This window comes from Poecilia reticulata, linkage group LG22 (genome assembly GCF_000633615.1).
Source record: "Poecilia reticulata strain Guanapo linkage group LG22, Guppy_female_1.0+MT, whole genome shotgun sequence".
NCBI classification, from domain to species: domain Eukaryota; kingdom Metazoa; phylum Chordata; class Actinopteri; order Cyprinodontiformes; family Poeciliidae; genus Poecilia; species Poecilia reticulata.
In genome coordinates, this window is record NC_024352.1 from 15,112,282 (window position 1) to 15,134,113 (window position 21,832).

A 21,832-nucleotide genomic window follows, 5' to 3' on the forward strand; every position below is an offset into this window, starting at 1 on the left:
TACAGAATCCTTCCTGTGCAAAGCAGATCATTAAATAGTTCAAGAAATCTCCAGGAATATCAATGCATCAAGAAAAAAAACAAAAAACAAAACGAGCTGCGACACAAACTGCTACAGGAGATCTCCTTGCCCATGTTTACAATCATCTATAATCACTCCTGGAAGCAACTCGGATAATAAACGTTACGACGTCTAATTCTTCTTTATGCAAGTCATGTATTGAACTACATTTAAGTCTACTAAATTGAAATGTTTTTCCAGCACTTATTTTGGAGTGTGTTGCAGCTTTAAATGCAGCAGTCCACCTATAAAAACAAACAGGTTTGGCTTGTGTTGTTTCCAGTAATTTAAAACCTAAATAATCCTTACTTGACATAATCTGAGCCTGAGTTATTTGTCCCACATTAAGGAAGACCCTGCAGCCTTCCACTGGGTTTTTGTTGTGCTCCTTCATAATAGGATATTCATATAATCAGCTGTTTAAGCCACAAAATGTGTTGGCTGCTTTAGCCAAGAGAAAAATTATCCAGATATGAAATTCAGTCTATAATTAAACATTCAAGCGCTATCGGTGTCAACGTTAACTCTCATCAAAGATGCATTAATTGACCCTTCTCCCAAAGGGGTCACGCTACATCTGAAGCTGAATCCATTGCTGTCTTTTGAGATCCACTTGACAATATGTTCCCCATTTAAATCTCCAAACAGCAGTGGTCATGGGGCCCCCTTGGAGGGTTTAAATGCTGACCCCACTCTACAGATCAATAAACGGGCTTCCTGAGTCCTTTGTGCGTCTGACAAAACAGCGGCACGCTCCCTGCACTCTCTTTCGTGTCAATAACAGACGACCCCGAAGCTGCAGACTGACCCAGATGGGGTTAGCAGATGGTCAATACAGCTTTGATGCGCCTACTGACAATGCTGTTATTGATCGAAGCCCAGCGCACGTACGTCTGAAAACAGCTGGCAGTGCTCTCGGGGGGTGAGAGTGGAGATGTCCAGACTGGTGCTCAGATCGCCACTGTCAGGTCGCTTGTGTTTGTGTTTAGTATTTGATGTCATTAAAGTGCATTTTGCTTGCCTGCAGGTTGAAAATGACAAATGAAGAAATCAAAAGGGCGATACTAGAGATGGATGAGAGGGAGGAGTTAGCCAAAGACATGTTGGAGCAGGTATGTATCCCTTCGTAACGATCAGCATCTTTACAAGGCAGCTGGATTTTATAGGTTATTCAGAAATTAGTAGGAAAATGGTTTGCAGATGTTAAAAATTAACAGAAAGCTTTCAGGGGCCTGAATCCTCCCCCAATTCAATTTTTAATTTAATTACATTTTGATCATTTAAAGATTCCCCAGTGTTTTTAAATGTGAGTCAAGTATTTTTTTTTATTAGATAATGGAAACCTGGCTCTAATATTGTTAATTTTAAAACACAAACAGCTTTATCATCAAAATAAATGCAAACAAAGCACTTACTAGACGTAATACAATTAATTAAGCATTAATTAATGGTATTTATATTAACTACCATTAATTAAATGGCAGTGAAATACAATTGAATTACCATGTAATTAAAAAGACATGTAATGTGTCATAGACATAATTTGAACCCTACTGGGGGGGAAAGGAAATGCTGACACTGATTGTGGTTTTAGAGAGTCACATGCATCTGTTTACCATTTATTTAAGGAAAATTACCGTCAATGAACTTTAGCTGGTTGCAGCTCAAACTTACAGCTATTGCCGTCCTAATAAAAACATTGCTTCTGCATCTTTTCCAGCTGCTTAAATTTGTCCCTGAGAAAAGTGACGTAGATCTTTTAGAAGAGCATAAGCATGAGTTGGAGAGGATGGCCCGAGCTGACCGCTTCCTCTTTGAGATGAGCAGGTAAATGTGATGCTCTTTGTGTGAGAGGGTGGTTTTGATTTCTGTTTTAAGCCAGCTTCGTCAAGAAAATATATCGAGCGTTAGCTTGATTCATTATGTAGCAGAAGTCCTTAATGCTTTCTCCTTGACTTCATCTCCTGTGGTCAGGCGTTTAATATCTTTCGCCTCTCTTTGAAACTCTCCCTTCTTGCTTTGGTGAACCTTTAGTCGAGTTTTACATCCCCATTTGTCATCTCGTCTTTTGACAAGAGCCCTCTGGATGCTTTAGAAAAGTGTAAAGTGAGAAAGGGGATTTTGCACATTTCACTGACTTGTAACTTTTGAAGTTTCTCTCCCCCTAAAGACAAATGTAACTGACCCCTGCTAATCTCTCCTCCTCTCGGTTCTTTGTTCTCCCCGTCAGAATTGACCACTACCAGCAGAGACTACAGGCTCTGTTCTTTAAGAAGAAGTTTGCAGAGCGTTTAGCTGAAACCAAGCCTAAGGTTGAAGGTAAGGACAAACACGATAGTTCAGTGGTTCGCTGAATTAATGCCCCTGCGGTCGGTCGCCTTATAAAAGGGATCATATTCAGGTTTTATAGTTTTATAATTTAAACAAGGAATCAATCACTATAGCACAAAAAAAACTTTTATAAACACATAACCATGAGCACTGCAGTTCATCTCTCAGTTATCATTTTGCGGCTCAGCAATGTCTTTGTTTGAAAAACATTTTTAAATATTCAGAGCAGATTAGCCGCTAGCCGATCTCGAGGCAGAAGGTGCAAAGAATTTCTCTTTGGATATGTTGAGAAAATTTGATCTAATCAAATTAAGATTCTATTAAATATACAGCTGCTGAGTCGACATCTCCACCAGTGGGTTCAGATTGAAGCCAGATCTTTCCCATCGTTTCTCGAGGCTGTGCAGTTGTTGGAGAACTCCTGCAGCATCTGGACCTGCAAACTGCAGCTGAATAAAAACCGCTGGAGGTTGTTCTTTGTCGATGTGCAAGTCGGAGGACGTCAGGATCGACTTGGATGCGAATCTAACCAGCAGAAGTGATTATCAGTGATTTATGTTTGCAGATTTAGTTCATCTCAAGCCTTAGCAGAAAGAAGGGATGAAGAGCACAGTGGAAAGATGCTAAAATAGCTGAAGTCTGGTACCGTTTAACAAGGCATTTGATCCAAATAGTTGGAGAACTGAATCATCTCTACTTCTTGAATTTTGCTGAAATTTGTGCAGACTTGATAACCTGTTAATAACCATGAAATGAAATTATGCAGCTATGATTTTATATATGACGCAGCAGTCCAATAGGTGACTTTTTACAACCTGTGAGCAGGCGAAGGTGAAAATGTCAAAATATATTTTGAAGCTGGACATAAATTATTAAGGAGCATGCTTTTAAATGAGATTGCATGGTTGTATGCATGTGTGTGCGCATGCTGGTTTTATGCAGTTTTTCCCTCTCCCACCCAGCATCCGTGTTACCATGGAAGCTGTTTTGGAAAGCTGGCTCGCGTTGAGAGAGGACAGCATCTCCTGTGAACCTGAATCTCACTTCAAAGATGTCAGGGAAAAGCTTTCCAGTGTGCGTGTGTGTGGTGTGTGTGTGTGTGTGCATGCACAGATATCCATGACCGAGTTGTCGCTGCCGCTTTTAGAGCCAGGCTTGCTTTGATGAGAACATCACACTGTTTATTGTCGGCGTTTTTATTCGCACTGACAGTTCGATTCTGTTTGTGCTGCATAATTTCTTCTGAGAAACTCAATTCCTTCTGGTCTGAGGTCAGGGTAATATATTCTGACACACATTTCACTCTCAGCTGGCCCGGGAAGAGAAGAGTAGAGAAACCTTCACAATTGCTGTTGTTGGATCCAAAAGTCCCCTGACCACACTGTTCATCGGTGTTCACAGTTAAAAAAGGAAGAAGAAGAAAAAAATCTCGTTTTGTTTTATTATTCATGTAATTTTGTCACATACTGCAGATTAGACTGTAAGTCTGCAGACCACCCAGTCTGTTCAATGGGAGCCTTCTTTAAAAGACGGCTCCATCGGCCAGAGCCAGGAGAACAGTTCCCATGCTTCATCACAACACAAAGAAGTGTAACAATAACAATATGATGTTTGTTAATGATCTTCACAGTTACGCTGATGGTTTCCTCTGTGGAGACAGGGAACCACCTGCACTTTGCCAGACGCTCTTTTCTCAGGGGAAATGAAACAGACAGAGTTGGCTCATGTTCAGTGTATTCCTTTCCCCTCTTGCTGTTTTACTGATGGAAGGACAGGATACTTTCCCCACCAAGCTGCCCAGTTGTTATGGAGAATACCGATCACTCATCGTGAATGATGTTAAAAATAAAGGAAATTCTGGGGGAACACGGAGTCGAATCTGGAGCTCCTGCGTCTCTGTGGTGTTTGAGTGGAGCAACAGAATGGAAGGAATAATTCAAGCCCAGTTTGTTATGCAATAGACAAAGCTGAACAAGTTTAAATCATGATCTCAGCAGCTGTTTTTCCTCTCTCCACGTTCTTCTGCAGCCATCCTGAATGCGTCCGTGGAGGTGGTCCGGAGCAAGCGTCTGACTCAGGTCCTGGAGGTGGTGCTGGCCTTCGGAAACTTCATGAACAAGGGCCAGCGGGGGAACGCCTTCGGATTCAAGGTTTCCAGCCTGAACAAGATCGTCGACACCAAGTCGAGCATAGACAGGTGGGCAACAGAGCGGGGACTTGAGCCTTGCTGCAGCAGTCACGACCTGAGTAAGACCTTGGCTTGTTACAAAACAAAATATTTTTAGATTTGACTCGGATTCAAACTCTTAAAACGTCTTCTGCAGCTGTGGTCTTTGAACGATGGTTTCAGGTACAAAATAAATGTAACTTTCCTCCTACATCTCAATCTAGATGTTCCTCCATTTCTACTATTTTTCTTTGAACATATGTGGCATTTGTACTTCAAATTAGGTAAATAACTTCATGAATTTGCTTTTATTTTACTACCTGTATGCACATTAATGTAAAGTGCATCATAGGAAAACGAAGGAAAAGAGATAAAATCAACTGAAACACATCAAAACAAAACATGATATAGATTAATATGTAGATCATGAGTAATATGTATATAACATGAGTATGAAATCTAAAGTGCAAAACTTATTTAACTTATAAAATAGTATTTAAGCTGTAATAAAAGTATTTTAAGTCCTGATTTAAAGGAACCAATAGTATCTCAGGTCTTCAGGAAGTTTGTGTCAGAGCTTATTAGCGTACAGATGACGTTGTACCTCATCTTTCTTATTCTGGTCCTGGGAAAACAGAGTGAAGACCTTTCTGATGACCTGAGAGGTCTGTATGGTTTGAGCAGCAACTCTGGAATTCATCTAGGTCCAAGACCATTGAGTGTCTTATAAATATCTTGAGTTTCTTTTTACAAACAAGTAGTCAGAGCAGTGATTTAAGGACTGGTGTTTGGCAGAACAGTGTCTTTTGGATCACATGCAGCTGCCTGATTGATTTTCTTTTTTTTTCTTTTATTGTTTTAACAGAAACCTCTATAGACAACATTAAGATATTCTACCCAAGTGAAAATAAAACCTGTTTTGATTAGAAACCTTTTATTCTGGCAATTCTTTAAGGTAGTAGTAAGCCGATATAGCAATATAACCAATAATCTACCACAATTCAATGTTGTGGGGAGAGTAGATGGCCAGAATCCAATGTGAAAATGTTAATTTCAGTCATCGGACACTAGAAATTAGAAAAAAAAAAAAAAAAAACAAATCTCTAGCCTGTCATAAAAGCAAATCTCATCTCATTAGCATTTATTAAGCCAATTATGAGAAAATAAAAGAACGAACAGAGGAGGCCCTGTGGTGAAGCTCGCCACCCATGTACAGATGACATGAACCAGCTGCGTTTTGGGTTTGAGTCCCAGCCCGTTGGCCTTTGCTGGATGTCTTCCCCCTCTCTCACCACCCGCTTTCCTGTCATTTCGCTAGCAAATAAAGGCAACTAGAGCTGGAAAACTCCTCAAAAGAATGAACAAAGAGTCCCTCTGCTCAGTGTTCCTTCGCCATCCGCTGGTTTCTACAAAAGTTAACTCAGTCTTGAAAGAAATTGACAGAAAAAATCTGAAACTACTTCAGCTTGTTGCAGCGACGATAGATTCGCTCGAACAAACAGCGTGTGGGAGCTCTTTTCTCTTTACAGTAATGAAATGTTGTCCGAGCCATCGGTGTTGCCACGGAAACAAGCACTACTGGCATGATTTCCAGTGACTCCGATGTGTCTTAATATAAACAGGGAGATGAATTGAAGCACAGCACTCTTACTCCACTGCCTCCATGACCTAATTTTCTTCTATTGCACTCTGGTGTTTGGATCCAGCATATGAAACTTTATACTGTCCAACTCTCTCCGAACACGGTGCATGTGAGGGAATAAGTGGGAGCACTGATATTTTCAGAAGAATGTCATATTTGTAATTATCGCATCGCTTCCTCGGGGCCTTGCTGCTATTTATAGGTGTGTTACTACGGTAACTAATCAACAACCTCTACACAGATAATTGTGCCAAGAAACAAGTACTCTTAAAAAATGTATAGCAAATGTTGAATCTTATTGAAGAGATTTTTAGAATGTGTGTCACACAACTGCGCTGCAAAAAAATCATTTAAAATGGACCTTACGCTAGTTATTGTGCAGGATATATTTAACTTAGAAATTATTGCCAAGAAAAGAAGGATTTATAAAAGCATAATAATCTTGTTCGTTGAACATGATTATGAGATTGAGCAGCGTGTTGGCATGTCAACAGTTCAGCTGGACTCAGAAAAACAAAAGTCGTAAAAATCCACAATAATATGAGCTTATGTTCTGGTACAAGTGTCATAAAACAAAGTGATAATGTTTGTGAGACCAAAAGTTGAGATTTCTGCATAGTTTACTCTACACACCATGAAATTAAATAACAATCAGTAAGTTTTCCAATAAAAACTAAATTATATTTAGAGGATTTCCTAAGTCTGAAAGCCTGTCCAGATCCGGACCAAATGCCAAGTGAGTCCAGACCCAGTCCTCAGGTGTTTTTTTACACTTTTCACATTCAGCTGATGCTCAACTTTTTTATGACAAAATTACTTGAAGTCAAGTCTTTCCGAAATCTCAAGCAATGTTACTTTTACTTTTTTGTCAGAAAAATACAAAATGTGGGAAGAATAAAATGAAATTTTGCAGGGGAAAAAAAAACTATTGGGGTCAAAGTTTGGACAGCTTACTACAGGCAGACAGTGGTTGTGCAACCTGGTTGTTCTTTTTCTGGTTGTTCTTTTTCCAGTGTGTAAATCTTTGATAATTTGGATTTTTACTGACAGACAGAGGGAAACTTCTCTTTTTTTTTTTTTTTTACGTGGATCAAACGTTTATTTTAATCAAATTAAACATTGCTTTTAATGTAACAGGAACATCACCATGTTGCACTACTTGATCATGATCTTTGAGAAGAACTACCCAGACACATTGTACATCCAGGAAGACCTCAGGAGCGTGCCCGAAGCCGCCAAAGTCAAGTAAGAATATTCCTACCCCCCAAACTTCAGCGTCAACTTCATGTAGTTTATAATACAAGGTGCAATCTACTAAACTATGACTAATAACTGCAAACATTTGTCTTCTTTCTCCTCAGTTTGTCAGAGTTGGAAAAAGAAGTGCACAACATCAAAAGCGGGCTGAAGGCTCTTGAGGCGGTGAGTTGGGCTGAATTAGTTTCCTTCTCCCTCCCGCTGGTTCTTCTGCCGCCTGTAATTATGCTTTTGAGTAGAAACAGTGATGTACGGCATGCTGAGGTGTTTAAGCGCTGCTAACGGTCGCCGCTCTGCAGCACGGAAGACTGGAGCAATTATAATTCATTTAGGCGTTTGGTAAACTCTCAGTGACCAGCTTTCGTGTCCCTGTCGTTTCTCACCAGGAGCTGCACTACCAGCAGAGCAGGATGAGGGAACGTGGGGATAAGTTTGTGGCTGTGATCGGTGACTTCATCACCGTGGCCGGGTTTAGCTTCTCTGAACTGGAGGACCAGCTGAGTGAAGCCAAGGAAAAGGTAACTTTCTGGAGCAAACTGATGTCATCGGTTTTCCAATCTGTTCTTGCCGTGTCGACATGAAAGACTGGGTGAATTTAAGAGACCATCAGAGCGAAAGCTCGTATGTCCATGTGGGTGGCTGTGGTGGATCCGAAGCCAGTCATCCTCGCTGACAAGCCTGTATGTCAAGCCGACTGAAGAATAAAGCAAAAAAAAAAAAAAAAAAAGGCGGAATCTGAGAAGCGTGAAGCCTCTGGACGTCCCTCTGAGTCCTGCAGGGCAATTTCAGCCGGGCTGGGAAACCCAGAATTGAAAGATTACTCGGGAATCCCCCTCCCTCCCACGTCTTCTCTTTGTCTCTTTAAGTTAGTGTTTTAAATCCCCTCTCTTTCCATTTACAAGTGGAACAACTGGCCTTTTGAACTCCGCTGGCTCAAGCACTGATGTATGGTAGGAAGTGTGTCAGCTGAAGACGTCAGTGGGATGGAGAAAATGTTGGAGTAAGTCGGTGTTGAAAAGATTTATGGGAATATGTTTAATTTGCCGGCTGTCGGTGCTCCAGCTCGCATTTAGCGCTCTGAACGCTTCTAAATCTCACGGAGCCGTGCTTCGGCACAGATTTTTACATTTGTACTGCACAGTCTATCCTCTCTAATTAACGACAGTGTTGAAGAGCCGAACAGCTGCATTTCTCAGAAGAATCAACAGGTTTCAAGACAGATGGGAGAAAAAGACATGAAACCAGGTTTATGGGTTTCATGCAGAGCCTCCCTTTTGGTTAATTATTTGCTCAAGGAGGGGTGAATATTGGAGGGAACATAGTTTGGACGTCACGGGAGACGAACTGGGAAGAATAGGGCACCAGTTAGTGCAGTAAAACAAAAGAACCTGTGTTCTCCGGCCCAGACTCCAAACACACAGCTGTGTATGTTCTGTGTGGTTGGTAAGTGGGTGTTTGTCAAGGTCCTCTGATGGCCTGGTGGGCTTTCAGTGTAATACAAATATGGAAGTTGGGATGTGTGTTTCTTCTTTAAGAAGGTGAAGGATGACCAAACAGATCAGGCCACAGAGACTAATAACGCTCCATGGCAACAGATGTGTGTGGCTGCTACAGAAACAGGGCATTGCTATGCACAATACAAAGGGTTACTGTTGCAAAGGTCATGGAATCACTTAGAGGTTTTAAAAAAAAAAAAAAGCAAAGTATTTCATTAAACTATAAAACTTTCCATGTCTCTATTTCTGACCAAGAAGGATACTCAAAATTAGATTAAAAACAAAAATTACGAGCTCAAGTGGGCTGTAAATATCCATGTTTTGGCACCAATGCAAATGTAATCCAGTATGTTGCATTGCAAGGTCTGAACTTTTAAAACTGGCACTTCTAGATCTTTGGTAAGCTGTAAGTAATCTTGTAAGGACATGCTAACAATAATTTCTTCAAATGATTTGTAGATTAGTGAGCAATCATCAAAGCACATCCTCCATCTGCTTATCTGAGTTTGTTTTATTTACTAAAAAAATGCGAATGGAGGCAAAAAAAACTAATCGTGCTCATATTTCAATGACTACCAGCTAAAATGAATGTGATGCCATTTGGTAAAAAAAAAAAAAAAAAAACTACTACAAAAAATTATTTTCACAAAGTTATTTTTGAAAATTACATGCAAACACAGTATTAATTACAATATTTGCACATTAAAGACAAATTTGACTTATTGCATTTCCTAAAATATTCATTTCATGCATCTTAAACTTCTAAAGTTCAGAATATTTAATTATGAACTTTCACCAGAATTATTATTTTTTTTTTTTTGAAAGTTCGTACAATTCAAACATTTTTCATGTTGCCCTTATCGTTAACTGGAATTTTTATGCCCTTTTGTAATTTATTATACCAAGTGTAGTCATTAAACTAGCTAAGCTAGTGACTAGTCACTAAAGTAGCTAAACAAAGTGGATAAATGCTAAGTGCTTTCAGAGGAGGACGACACTCCTTTGTTTTGTTTTGCCTGACTCAATGAAAATCATATTCCTTCCTTCATTGAGTGTTTTTGTTTACCCATTTAGCTCGAATCCCGAGGGGGACCAGAGGAAACACTTCTGACCAGATACATAATTACAAGCAGAGGGGAGGGATGGTGGTGAGGTTGTTGTCATGGACACTGGGCCCATAATGACAGGATGATTTTGCTTCCTCAGAAAAGAGCAACTGTGTTTTTCATCGCAGCGCTGAGACCACATACAGAAAACTAGACGGTTGTAAACAAGAGGGATTTTAAGATGTTCTGTCACTCGACACCCACATAGAAGTGGAAAAGGCACGCTGCATTTCTTTGCTTTTCACTTGATTATTTTGCTGCCTAGCTTAAGTCACTCAATTTCCTCCAACATTTTGGATGTAGGAAGTCTTTCTTCTAATTAGTATAGATTTATATTTAACATCTGTATTTCTTTCATCCGTTTTTTAATACCTTTAAAAAAGTCCCAAGTTGTAAAATGAGCAAGTGGCAATAAAAATGATCCAAGTCTCACCACAGAGTAGGTGAAAACTCAAACATGGCATTTAAATTAACCAATACTTAACAGTGCTTTGCCATTAAGCTCATTACTGGGGCCATTGTTCTGTTACCTTTAAAAGCTAATTGCACACACAACCCTCCACCAGCTGGTAAAACTGTTGGTATTCACAAACTTTCGATTGTAGGATGGGGGAAAATAAAGAAAAGGAAAGAAATAAAAGTAATTTTAAAACATAAAAATAAAAACTGTATGAAGTTATAGTTGCACGCATCTTTATTTCTAGTTTCTGTATTAGCCAACAAACTAGTAACTGATGAAAAAAAACATTTTTTTTTCATTTTTGTTTACATATTAAGACTTAAGAACTTGACTGAAGAAGTTATTTCTACTCGAAGACGTGTCTGTACTGCAGAACAGAGCCGAGTGTGTCGAAACGTTTGGCTCCGGGCGGCGTTCTGGCGCCAAGCACCGAACAGCTTGAACAGGACTGTGTGGACATACGGTGGTCAAATCAAGCAGCCCTGCTACGATGTGTGTGTTCCTGCAGCATTTAAGAAAATGAATTTCACATGCCAGAGTTTATTTTGAAGGGCGTACATATGCATGACCGATTGGGTTGATTCTGGGAAATCTGGGTCAGAAGATTCAGTTTGCGCATTGGTTTTTACCTTAAAATCCAACATCTCTCTTTGTAGTTCACCAAATCTCTAAAGCACTTTGGAGAAGAAGAAGGGAGGATGCAGCCTGACGACTTCTTCGGAATCTTCGACACCTTCTTGCAGTCGTTCAGCGAAGCTCGGCAGGACCTGGAAAACATGCAGCGGCGCAAGGAGGAAGAAGAGCGGAGGGCGCGGATGGAGGCCATGGTGAGGTTCTCTTCAGAGGCTACGTCCGACTAAATTTACTCTCATCTTCTTCATAATAACGGTTTTTTTAATCCTTATTCAGCTTAAGGAGCAGAGGGAGCGTGAGCGGCGGGCTAAGAAGGGCGGGGCCACGGAGGAGGTCGGCGGGGAGTTTGACGACCTCGTCTCTGCGCTGCGCTCTGGCGAGGTCTTTGACAAGGACCTTAACAAATTCAAGCGAAACCGGAAGCGCTCCGTCAACCAGCTAGTGGAAGGTGGCGGCCGAGAGAGAGCCGTCACCAAGGTGAACTACTAAAGTTGGAAAAAGGAAGTAGGAAAGCAAAACTTTAGAGATCTAAAATTTGCCGTGGCGTAGATCAACTTTAACCCAGAGCTTTGGACAGTCACGGCTTCCTTTGGAGCAGATGCAACAACAGCTGGACTGGACATGTAGAGACATCCATGGACAGCTTCGCTGCCTCAAAAGATGCAGCTCTCCCCTCGGATTGGTCTTCTAAAGCTGTTTCCGACCCGTTTATCTCCGCAGTTGGGATGGAAGGACGGACAGACCACTGTGACACATTGTCCCACGTCATCTAACTGTATCCATTGAACACTGTTCTTCAGGTTCTCCTTGTCGATCACTCCTGCTCTTCCTCAGAAACCTTCTCTGTTCTTCTGAGAGCTCTTTGGTGCTGAAGTTTGGTTATCGGGATCAGAACTCTGGGATTAGTCAGTCACGTTGTATATAAACACCAAATGGAGAGTTTGGAAACTTGTGAAGCTTGGCAAGTTGAATAAAAACACAAAAGATAGATGAGGTGGGCAGACGTGGGGATGTAAGCCATTACGTCCAGAGTTATGGTGCTTTTTCCTTGAGAAAAACCAGATTTCGCAGCCACAGAATGGATCTACGATCGCAAACCTCTGACACTAAAACAACGGGTATGGAGTCAAGAAATCTCCTGTTGCTTCACAATAATGAATCCTTACCAGTGGCTTCTGATGGCACACTGCATCCCCAAGAAAATACCAACCACAAATTTTCTAGGAAAAAAAAAAGAAAAAAAAACAAACAAAAAAAAAACAACTCCTCACATACAAATGATTGTGCCACAAGAATTAAGCCTCAACATGTGTAAATGGTTTGAAAGTCTTTCTGGCATTAAGTAGTGCCAAAGCAGAGAAGAAAACCCAATGTAAATGTATTTACACTAAATATTCTGCAATTAGGCGTTGATATATATTTATATTTAGATGCAGACAAGCTAATTGCAAAGACGTAGAAGTTTGGGGATTTTTTATGTTTGAGCATTTTGGGATTTTGTACACGATGCATTCTTTTATGGTGTTGCAGGTTCACATTGCCGTTGAAGTTAACTTACTAAATATTTTGCGCTTGACGAATGAGAGGTAACTGCTCATCCTTTTTCACTCCTTCATGTCTTGTTTGCACTGTAGTTGTTTTGTGTGTTTTTATTTTTTTAACAAACATTCAAATTTAAACTCCAGCCAACAAAAAACACGAATGAAGGAATGCCATAAACAAACTTAATGGAGAATTCCTCTTAATCGGTTTACAATATTGTCCCTATTTGTAGCTATTTATTCTCAGATGTCCAAGTAGTATACTTCATCAGTTTCATTATTGAATCCCCCATTTGTCTCAGACCTCACCTTGAAAGGAGGCCGTTTTTTTTTCTTGTTACACTGGTGTGTATAACAAGGCACTTCAAATTAGACTAAATTGACTGGATACCGACCGGACACAAAGCCTCCATGGTTACTTATTTTGGGCTACTGGTTGCCAAAAAAACATAGAAGCTAGCTTTATTTTCTTTCATAAGATTTTCCAGTTTTCATTTGGACGTGGAGGGGGTTATTATTATTTGCACTTGCTTTTCCAAAACTTCAGCAGCAGGAATGATGCAAGTTGCAACGATGGGTTGAATTGTTTGCGATATGTAGATCTATTTCTAAAGGATCTAGATCATCATACATCTAAACCAGCTCAAAAACCACGACATTTCCTCGTTTCATTCAGTCTAGATTTGAATAACCAGCAAGGATCAGTTTGTGAGGCGTCCAAGACTGCAATCAGTCTGTGAGAATAAGATGTTTGATCTCCTTGACTTTGTTCAGACGTTGCAAAAGAGACGCTTATTCAGATTGCTGGATCACAGAAACAGTTGTTTCCGTAGCAACGGTTAAAATAAACCAGACCCACTTGTTTACAATTTTATTTATAATAGATAATAAGTATCCCCACTTTATATATAATGAAAACCATATATATCCATGTGCTCAACTACAAAAAAAGGACTAAACAAAGGTCTTTCCATTTGACCCATATTTTTACATCTTATCTGCTAAATGTTTGTAAATGTTCACCGTTAAGTGCCTCAGATCCTGTTTTTTCCACACAAACCATTCCTCTGTTTCAGTGCTTGTGGCTTTGCAGAAATCTGTCATTAAATTATAGTTGGTTTGCAGTAACTGGCGCCATCTCGTGGTCAAAGATGGTACAATTGATTTGCAAGTCAACCTAAGCTCCTGGTACTACAGAAATCGCCTCTAAACAACTTTTTTTTTTTTGTTTGTTTTCCCTTGGCTGTGATTGATTGTATAATGTGCAGATAATCCCCATAGCTTTAATTTATCCTCTTTTTTTCACTGTGACACCTCATATTTAATAGATATACGTTTTCGTCAGACTAAAAAGACCCAGATGTGAAGTTGAGATGGCGCAGAGAGCTGCAATCTCTAGAGATTAGACCTTACACCAAATTATTTAGACACTCTAAAGTAAAAAAAAAGGAATCATCTCTTCTTAAACCAGCATTTTAATCTACGTTTGATCTCTTCTTTTTAACCTCTGCTCTCCTTCCTCTTGCAGCTCATCAGTCAGTATACCCGACTTCAGCAGGCCATTTTTAAATTCCTCATTTAGAGCTTTAACCCATTTAGTGCAGAGTATTCACCAAGGGATATTTGAAAAGTTGTCAGTATTAATACATGTTTGTGTTGTTCCATGTTTGGATGCTTATTTGGCCATTGACTGGCTGTTTTGAAGTGTAAAGATGGAAATCAGAGGAAAGAATTTAGTAGCTTGTTCAATGCACTTTTTATAATGATGATGATGATGATGATGGGACATTTCCATTTGCAGCACCAGTTTCAAGGACTTGGCTCCTTCTGAAGACGATAGTTGTGCAGCAGCAAATTAGTGTTGCTAAAAGTAAGGCGTGTAGAGAGAAGAATGGAAAGTGAGGACAAGGATGCTGGCTGGACCGCCGTCAAACAAGTTGACAGTCAGTGTGAGTGGCAGGGACGGGATGTGGAAAATCACTTAAAAAAAGAAAAAAAAAAAGGAGAAAACTGAGGGGTTTTGGGTGGGTTCTGTCTCCACCGTATTTGTTGTTCCATGCACATGACGTTGATCTGCATGCCGACAGAAGGTTGCACAAAGTGTGATTTATTGATCATTTAAAAGAACATTGCTTGTAGAATGCAACCCACCTGTTACACCACAGTCTGTACTGCCTGAGAAAAGTTGCACCCATTCTTCGAGTTTGTATAATTGTGAGAAGTCAGTATTTTTTACAGTTGGAAATTTTAAAAAAAAGAATAAAAAATGCTCCACTGAAAGATGTACAGTTGGAAACAAAAGAAAAGCATTTTGTACACCTTTGTTGATGTTTGAGGTAAGATTTAAAAAAAAGAAGAAAAAAAAAGATGAAATCATTGAGGAATGTTCCATTGTTCCTGTACATTGTACCTCTATTTATTTGCCTTATTTAGTTTGGTATATTTTGTATGTACACACAGCATTACAGCAAAATGTTATATTAAAAATATGAATAATTGAACTGTGGTCCATGTTTGGATAATTCCGAGACTTGTACAAGAATGAACCCATTTTGTTTTTGTTTCTATAACTTCATTTTTGTATTTTATTTTCTCACCCCATGTCTTTTGTAGGGTTAAAATAAACTGATGTCCCTAAAAACTGATTGTCTCTGCAACTACATTTTGTCTTGAAACAAATATTGAGGTAATGTGGTGAGAGAAGTGTGAAGGGTATTTATTGAGGATTGTCTTGGAGCCGAATTACATTTTAAACAAAAATAATACTGTTGCCATTTGTATGATTCCACTGGTTTGTTAATAGCTGTTATCCCGGGGTGCTGTGGTTCCGAAGGGGCACAACTCGCATAAGAAGACCTTAGTCCTTGATTCATGCTGTTGCAGGTTCAATTCCTGGCCTGATGACCTTTGCTGCATGTCTTCCTCCTTTCTCATTAGTAGTCAGACTTTCCTGTCTGACCACGCTCAAATAAAGGCCACTAGAGCCAACAAAACCTTTTTATTATAGTTGTTTGACTTAATGTGATAATTCACAAAATTTCATAACCATTTTTGCTGTACTATATGGACTTTTCATTAACTAAACTTTCACAACAACCAACTCTTTAATCTTCAGATGTGTTTGGATGAGTTGTCCTTTTCCAAACGAGAAGGTGCAACAAATCTTAAATAAAGTAATAACTTTCATTGCTTAACAAACAAATCCTGTCCTAAAGCCCCCCACTCAACCATTTTGTGCAATACAACCTAAACACAACAGAGCAGTAGAATCAGTAGAAGCAACCTCCATGTCATCTGCATTGTTGCATCTGGTGTCTTCATCATTAAACATTACTTTAATGAAAGTTCACAGTATCTGCAAACGTTAGGAAAATTAAATGTAAAGATGCTTCTGATGCTTCTGATGCTTTTCATGCGTAAACTATTGCATCAGCTATGCAGTCCTCATTGATTGCATGTCAGCAAGCAAAAGCATAAAAGTGCTGTAATTTTTTAATTTGACGGCTAACTGTAGAAACTTCATACTGGACTTCAAGCAGAGTGGATTTTGTGCCTCAACAGTTTTTCCTGATTCTGGAACCTTTAATCCAAATGAAATTCAAGTTTTACTTTCATCTGTATAAACAAGAGGAGTTTGGACCACTGATCAGGTTTCATTAGTTCACACCTGCATACTTTAAGTTTTAAGCTTTAAGCTTTAACCAGTTCCAAAGACTTTACTCAATTAAATTCCCACTAGTTTGTGATTTTGAGTATAATTATAAGCTTGAGGATGGACAAAGAATACAATCTTTCAGTTCTATTCTTATCTCTATAATTACACTTCTTCAAAAAATAAAAAATAAAAATGAAAAATAAAAGTTTTATAGCTCTCAAGTGCAGAAATGGACATATATCAAATAGTTTATTACACAATCAAGACCAAACATTAAATACAACGCTTAAAATGATATTTTAGTGTAGAAGAAAACAAACTTCAAAAGGAATTCATTGATTTTAGTACCTATTTAAAGAGATTTCATGTTATATTGGTTTCTGAGATCTATGCATATCTGTAGTAAAACACAGCAGTTTTTGAAGAAGTGCAGTTATGTTGAGAGGATGGTGGAGATGGAGCCTGACAGTTCAACCTTCAATGGTGTATCTGTTATATCTAATCAGAATATATCCAAACAATCTTAACCTTTTCTCTCTTACTCTATCTCCAAATTAGCCATCCTTATAGTTGATCATTTCTAATCATGCTCATCATTTTCCCTCCCAAATGAATGTTTCAAGTTTCAACTCTTCCCCTCCCTTCAAAACAAGCCTCATCATGATGGTGCAATAATTGGAGGAAAGTCATTCATTATCATGAGAAAATTGTTAGAAGGGATAGTTTTATTATTATCTTCACAAATCAAAGTTAATTGAAAGTTGCTCAACTCAATACATGCCAAATTTCAATTTTTACATGTATGACAAAAGTTACATACTCAAATATTTAAGAAATTGCAATTTTCTAATATTCCACTAGATGGCAGTATTTCACACACTGTAGCTTTATGACATATCATTACAACATTACATGATCTAAGGACAAAAAAGAAAATGTAGCTGATCTAGCATTTAGCTTTACATATTTATTTTTGCAGATTTCATTGTACCTGCTATAAATGAACCATCTCTGTAGCATGAGCACTAGGTGTTCAACCCCAGGGCCCTTTTGAAAATCCTGTGTGATTTCTCAGCAAGCTCAGTGACGAAACCATTTAGAGCAACATATGTTGTTGTAAAGGACAGTATAGGAGCAACTAGTATTCTTAACCTTGAAACAACACCCTCTTTCGTTGATGCTATTACAGATGTATTTGCAACATGGATCAAGATAAAAGAGCTCTTTAAAAGTTTGTTGTTGAATTTTAGGTTGGTAATTTCATCATTACATGATATGCCTGTGGCAGCATGTAGTTTCTTCAGCGAAGAAGTATCAAGGCCAAACTCAACAAGGCTTTGTCTAAATGCTAAACACATCGAGCTCAGATCAACACCAGCAGAAAGCAGTGGAACTGGAAAGATGGCTCCAGTTGCAGAGATAAGAGAATAATATTTTATTTTGGCCCGAAAGTTTTCTTTCTTATTGTTTAAGACCTGCAGGTAAAGGTTATCCATGTCCAAACACAGAGCATGCCTCTTGAGGTCAGGAAGTTCTTCCTCGAATGTGGTCTTTAATTCCTTCAGACCCTGCAGACTGACATCAGGGAAACGCAGAAGGAAAACTTGAGGAGACTCAATTCCCTGCTCTTTGAGCCCTGAGTAATAGAGAGGACACAACAATATTTATTTGGAAAACAAATGATATATGACATGTAAACATCACTTTAGTTAAAGTTTACAGTGCCTATAAACGTTATCAAAATTAGATGTAAAGATATTTCTGATACATATCCTGTGTAAACTGTTGAGTCACCTTTCATGCAGTCCTCATTGATTGTTTCCAGAACCTTTTCTTCTGTAAAATCCATCTGACTTCGTTCTTCATCCCTTAAATTATAGCTGACCTTTGAACGAACAAAGTAGAACTTCTTCCCCATCTTTTGGATCTCTTTGACCAGTTTCACGTCATTTTCTCTGAACCGATCAGCTGAGAGGATGATAAAGAAGTCAAACTTCTCTAGTTCAATACGCTCCTGTTACGGTCACTGACCTCTAGGGGCTCTCTTTTTTTTGAGAGAGCTCTGTGTTTTTTGTTTCAGCTCTGCCTGATTGCTGCAGGTGAAGTGTGTTGGGGCTCGTCAGCCGCTATATATAAGCAGCAAGCTGGAGATGCCAGGTCTCTCTCTCTCTCTCCTTTTGTTTGACCTGGGCCATGAGCTGTGACTCTGCTTGAGAGCTTTGTGTGTGTGGACCAACTTAAGTTTGCTGTGAGCAACTCTGTAACTTAACCAAGAAGGTGGAAGCTGGTAGGGGTTCTCTGCCATTTTTGTTGTAACCCGTTTTCTCCTGTTTTTGTGTTAGTAAGGGAGTTTAGGTTTTGTATTTTCTTTTAGTTCTCTTTAGAAAGTGGTTGTTTTATTTTATAGTTGYAAGGGGGTGTTTTGTTTATTATTTTGGCCTTGGAGACCCTGAAGCTTAAAGCTCCCCTGTGTTTTTTTTTTCTTTTTTCCCTCCTGTACTTGTTTTAGCGGACTTGTAAAATAAATTATATTTTTGTTACTCATCAACTGTTCGGATTACTTTTTAACTGTTCGGATTACTTTTTGTTTTATGTTAAAGCCCAGTGCCACAATTTACTTTAGGGATTTTAGGGTGGGGTTGTAACAGCTCCACATATTTATCTGCTGGCCACATGGTCGAACCAATACCAGGAAGATCCCAAATGATGACTTTATTGTAGTCTGGATGACGATATGACGTAGGATTTGTGGTCGTGTTTTCACAACCAGTAGGTGCAGCTCCCTCACCATTGTTATTTATCCCTCTAAAAGCATTGACAAATGTTGATTTGCCAGTGCCAGGTTCTCCTGTAACGGCAATGTTTAGTGGAATGCTATCTGTCTCTTCTGAATATTCTCTGATTTTTTTCTATAGCAGCAGCGAGGTCGTTTTCTAACATTGCTCGAATTTGTTCATTTATTTCTCGATCAAGTGGACCATCCATGTTGAACCTTAAATAGAAGAGAAACATGTTTTTAACATCATTAAGATATTATATTTGGTAACAGAACAAAGACTTAATATTCATGTCAATCTGACACTGCATGGCATGAAGTCACACACCTAATGAGAATCATGGGCCAAGTTACAAATATGAATTGGGTGCACAAGTTTAATTTATGGGTTTTAACTTTGTGGATTTTATCTAATCCACAAAAGGTCACAAACATACAGAGAGACTCGCCAAAGTATGTTGTGAAACATAACCCCCTTAACAATTTATTCTATATTGTTTTTTGTCACACTTGAATGTTTCAGTCTATCAAACATGTGAGAAAATACAAATAGCAGTTTCCAAGTGATTTTATTTATTATTGGAAAAAGCTGTTCAAGCTAACCTATTTAAAATTTTACTGAACCCTCATGTTAAAACATGAGTTACATGTTATTTTTGGTTCAGGTTCATCTGCCACAGTGCCTGATTTTTATGTAATTAGCAGAGTGAAGAAATCGCTAAGACAGAACTTGATATAAGCTAAGAGGTCTCAAAGTACAACAAATCATGTCCCAATCTAAAAAAGGCAGTCAGGGGCATATTAAAAACAAAGTCAGTAACGTATGATTAAAAATGTTCAGCTATATGTGCACAAACGTTTTCAGATTTTGGTCATGCAGCACAAGAATGCTGCATGACCCAAGATTATTCATTTTTTTAGCTCTTTAGGAAGCTAAGAAAAATTGGACTTCACAGTGATGCAAGACTTTTTGCCAACTGTTGTCAACAATTTTTGTACCACCACATATTTGATGAGAAAATTACGTACAAAGAGATTCCTTTACAAATAAACTAACAATTTGAAAAGTGCATTTTGCTCAAATTTACTTTAACAAAAAAAAAATCATGGGGGGATGGGGGAATATTTTATGGCACTGTACATACTCACCTGCACAAATATTTTTATTATTTTTTCTTCTTCACTTATCTAAGAAATCATTCAGTTTTAGTATTTATCACCTATCTTCTGGCATATATCTTGTATATTTCTGGTTGATTTCCTGCCACAAACTTTACTTTAGGTTGGGACCATTTCAAAATCTTAATGTTAGCCTGTTTTATTTAATTCAACACAAGGTTTAGTGTGTATGGTTAAATATGGCAATATAGGATCGGTATATTAGCAGTATATTTTTGAGTCTGTACATTTCTGATTCTCTGAAATACAATACCAATAAAATAACAAATGTAAAAATGTGCAACTTGTTGGAGTTTTAGAAATCACTGAGGTTGTTTTTTGTAAAACCAAACAATGTTTGTATGTAAACCTGTCCCTGACATAGTATATAACATTACACAATCTACCAACAAGATGTAACTCATCACTTTACAAATATTGACTTAACACAATATTCGCACAATAGTTAGTCTTATTTTACTGAGGAAACTGCAAAACATCAAACATGTTTATATATAAAGCAGCTACTCACTTTTGAGCAGAAGGGCCTTTTTAGATGCCGATCAAAAAATGTCGTGTTGATTTCACTCCTCAAGATAAAAACACTCCTTCTGCAATTAAAATGATTTTAGAGAGAAACTCCTGAAGGAAGCGGTCTTAGAAAGCATACAGAGGAGGAGCCTGACATGTTTTTGTTATTTGACATATTGAGTTTTCAATAACTGGTTGTTGGGCTTAATTCAATTGAATTAATACAGTCTAATCCAATCAGAAAGGCAGTTTTAAATTTCACTCTCTACACCATCAAAATAAATGGACTGTCCTGAACTGGATTGAAATGAATTGGTCTTATGTTGAAACATCCTGACAACATGTTGACACTTATCATGCCAATGTGACCCAAAGTTCTTAGATCATGAAAGGGAATAAAATGACTCTTTTTGAATCAGACTCATCTTGATGAAAGAATAAGGACAACCCTTTAAGGAAAAGGTTTAATTAAAACTTTCACAATCTAAACTGTTAGGAACTGATCCGATTTAGATATGTGTCTGAAAGYTGTCATCTATGTGATGCAGTCAAAAAAGTTTAAAAGGAAGATTCATCTTAAAGAAACAACTTTGAATAATTCATTGCTATTTGCATTACGTAAAAACAAATGTCAGTTTTGCAAAYATGAACAACCTTCCCAAAATGATAAGCCAAATATTTTTCAAGAAAGGCAAAGACATTTATTTATCTTAAATGATACAATATTATTTACAGCATGTGCTTTAGAATTAATAATAATGCATTGCATAATAGATTTGGAAAACTAATTTACGTATAACTAATAAAAAGTAGAATATATTGCCCGTGTTGGTGTTTAGCTAATTGTCAAATTAGCTAAACAGTCTGATTTATTGCTTTACTGCTTCCTTGTTCTTTTTCCCAGCATTCGTTTCAGTAGTCTTGTTATCAACACACCAATGACAGAAATAGTTTCAAATCTATTGTTTCATTACCTGCATTGACTGGTTTTCCTTATCACAGATCTCATCTGAATGATC

General features: G+C 38.3%; 2 protein-coding genes across 4 annotated transcripts in view; one reads left to right on the forward strand and one right to left on the reverse strand.

Moving 5' to 3' along the window:
* daam2 (dishevelled associated activator of morphogenesis 2) overlaps nucleotides 1-15,338 on the forward strand; it is a 102,829-nt gene extending 87,491 nt beyond the window's left edge. For 2 of the 3 annotated variants that reach the window (XM_008399651.2, XM_008399652.2), the window contains exons 18-26: nucleotides 1,088-1,172; nucleotides 1,781-1,887; nucleotides 2,291-2,379; nucleotides 4,420-4,588; nucleotides 7,338-7,445; nucleotides 7,562-7,622; nucleotides 7,844-7,975; nucleotides 11,176-11,346; nucleotides 11,429-15,338. In XM_008399651.2, coding sequence (XP_008397873.1) covers nucleotides 1,088-1,172; nucleotides 1,781-1,887; nucleotides 2,291-2,379; nucleotides 4,420-4,588; nucleotides 7,338-7,445; nucleotides 7,562-7,622; nucleotides 7,844-7,975; nucleotides 11,176-11,346; nucleotides 11,429-11,641 — 1,135 coding nt within the window. In that variant the 3' untranslated portion in view covers nucleotides 11,642-15,338. The remainder of the gene's footprint in view (nucleotides 1-1,087; nucleotides 1,173-1,780; nucleotides 1,888-2,290; nucleotides 2,380-4,419; nucleotides 4,589-7,337; nucleotides 7,446-7,561; nucleotides 7,623-7,843; nucleotides 7,976-11,175; nucleotides 11,347-11,428) is intronic. The other variant, XM_017302527.1, reaches the window with a different exon arrangement.
* A 1,397-nt stretch (nucleotides 15,339-16,735) lies between these two features.
* On the reverse strand, nucleotides 16,736-21,793 carry LOC103458722 (interferon-inducible GTPase 1-like). The gene is made up of 6 exons (XM_017302412.1): nucleotides 21,788-21,793; nucleotides 19,003-19,257; nucleotides 18,582-18,584; nucleotides 18,143-18,362; nucleotides 17,705-17,984; nucleotides 16,736-16,745 (listed from the first exon to the last, which is right to left on the reverse strand). The coding sequence occupies exons 1-6, from the start codon at nucleotides 21,791-21,793 to the stop codon at nucleotides 16,736-16,738; spliced, it is 774 nt and encodes a 257-aa protein (XP_017157901.1).
* Between the last annotated feature and the right edge of the window lie 39 nt (nucleotides 21,794-21,832).

Excerpts from the sequence above, each read along its gene's own strand:
- LOC103458722 (XM_017302412.1), bottom strand. Across the intron at positions 17,985-18,142 it reads CAATGAGGACTGCATGAAAG|GGCTCAAAGAGCAGGGAATT; the intron begins GTGACTCAACAG and ends TCTATTACTCAG.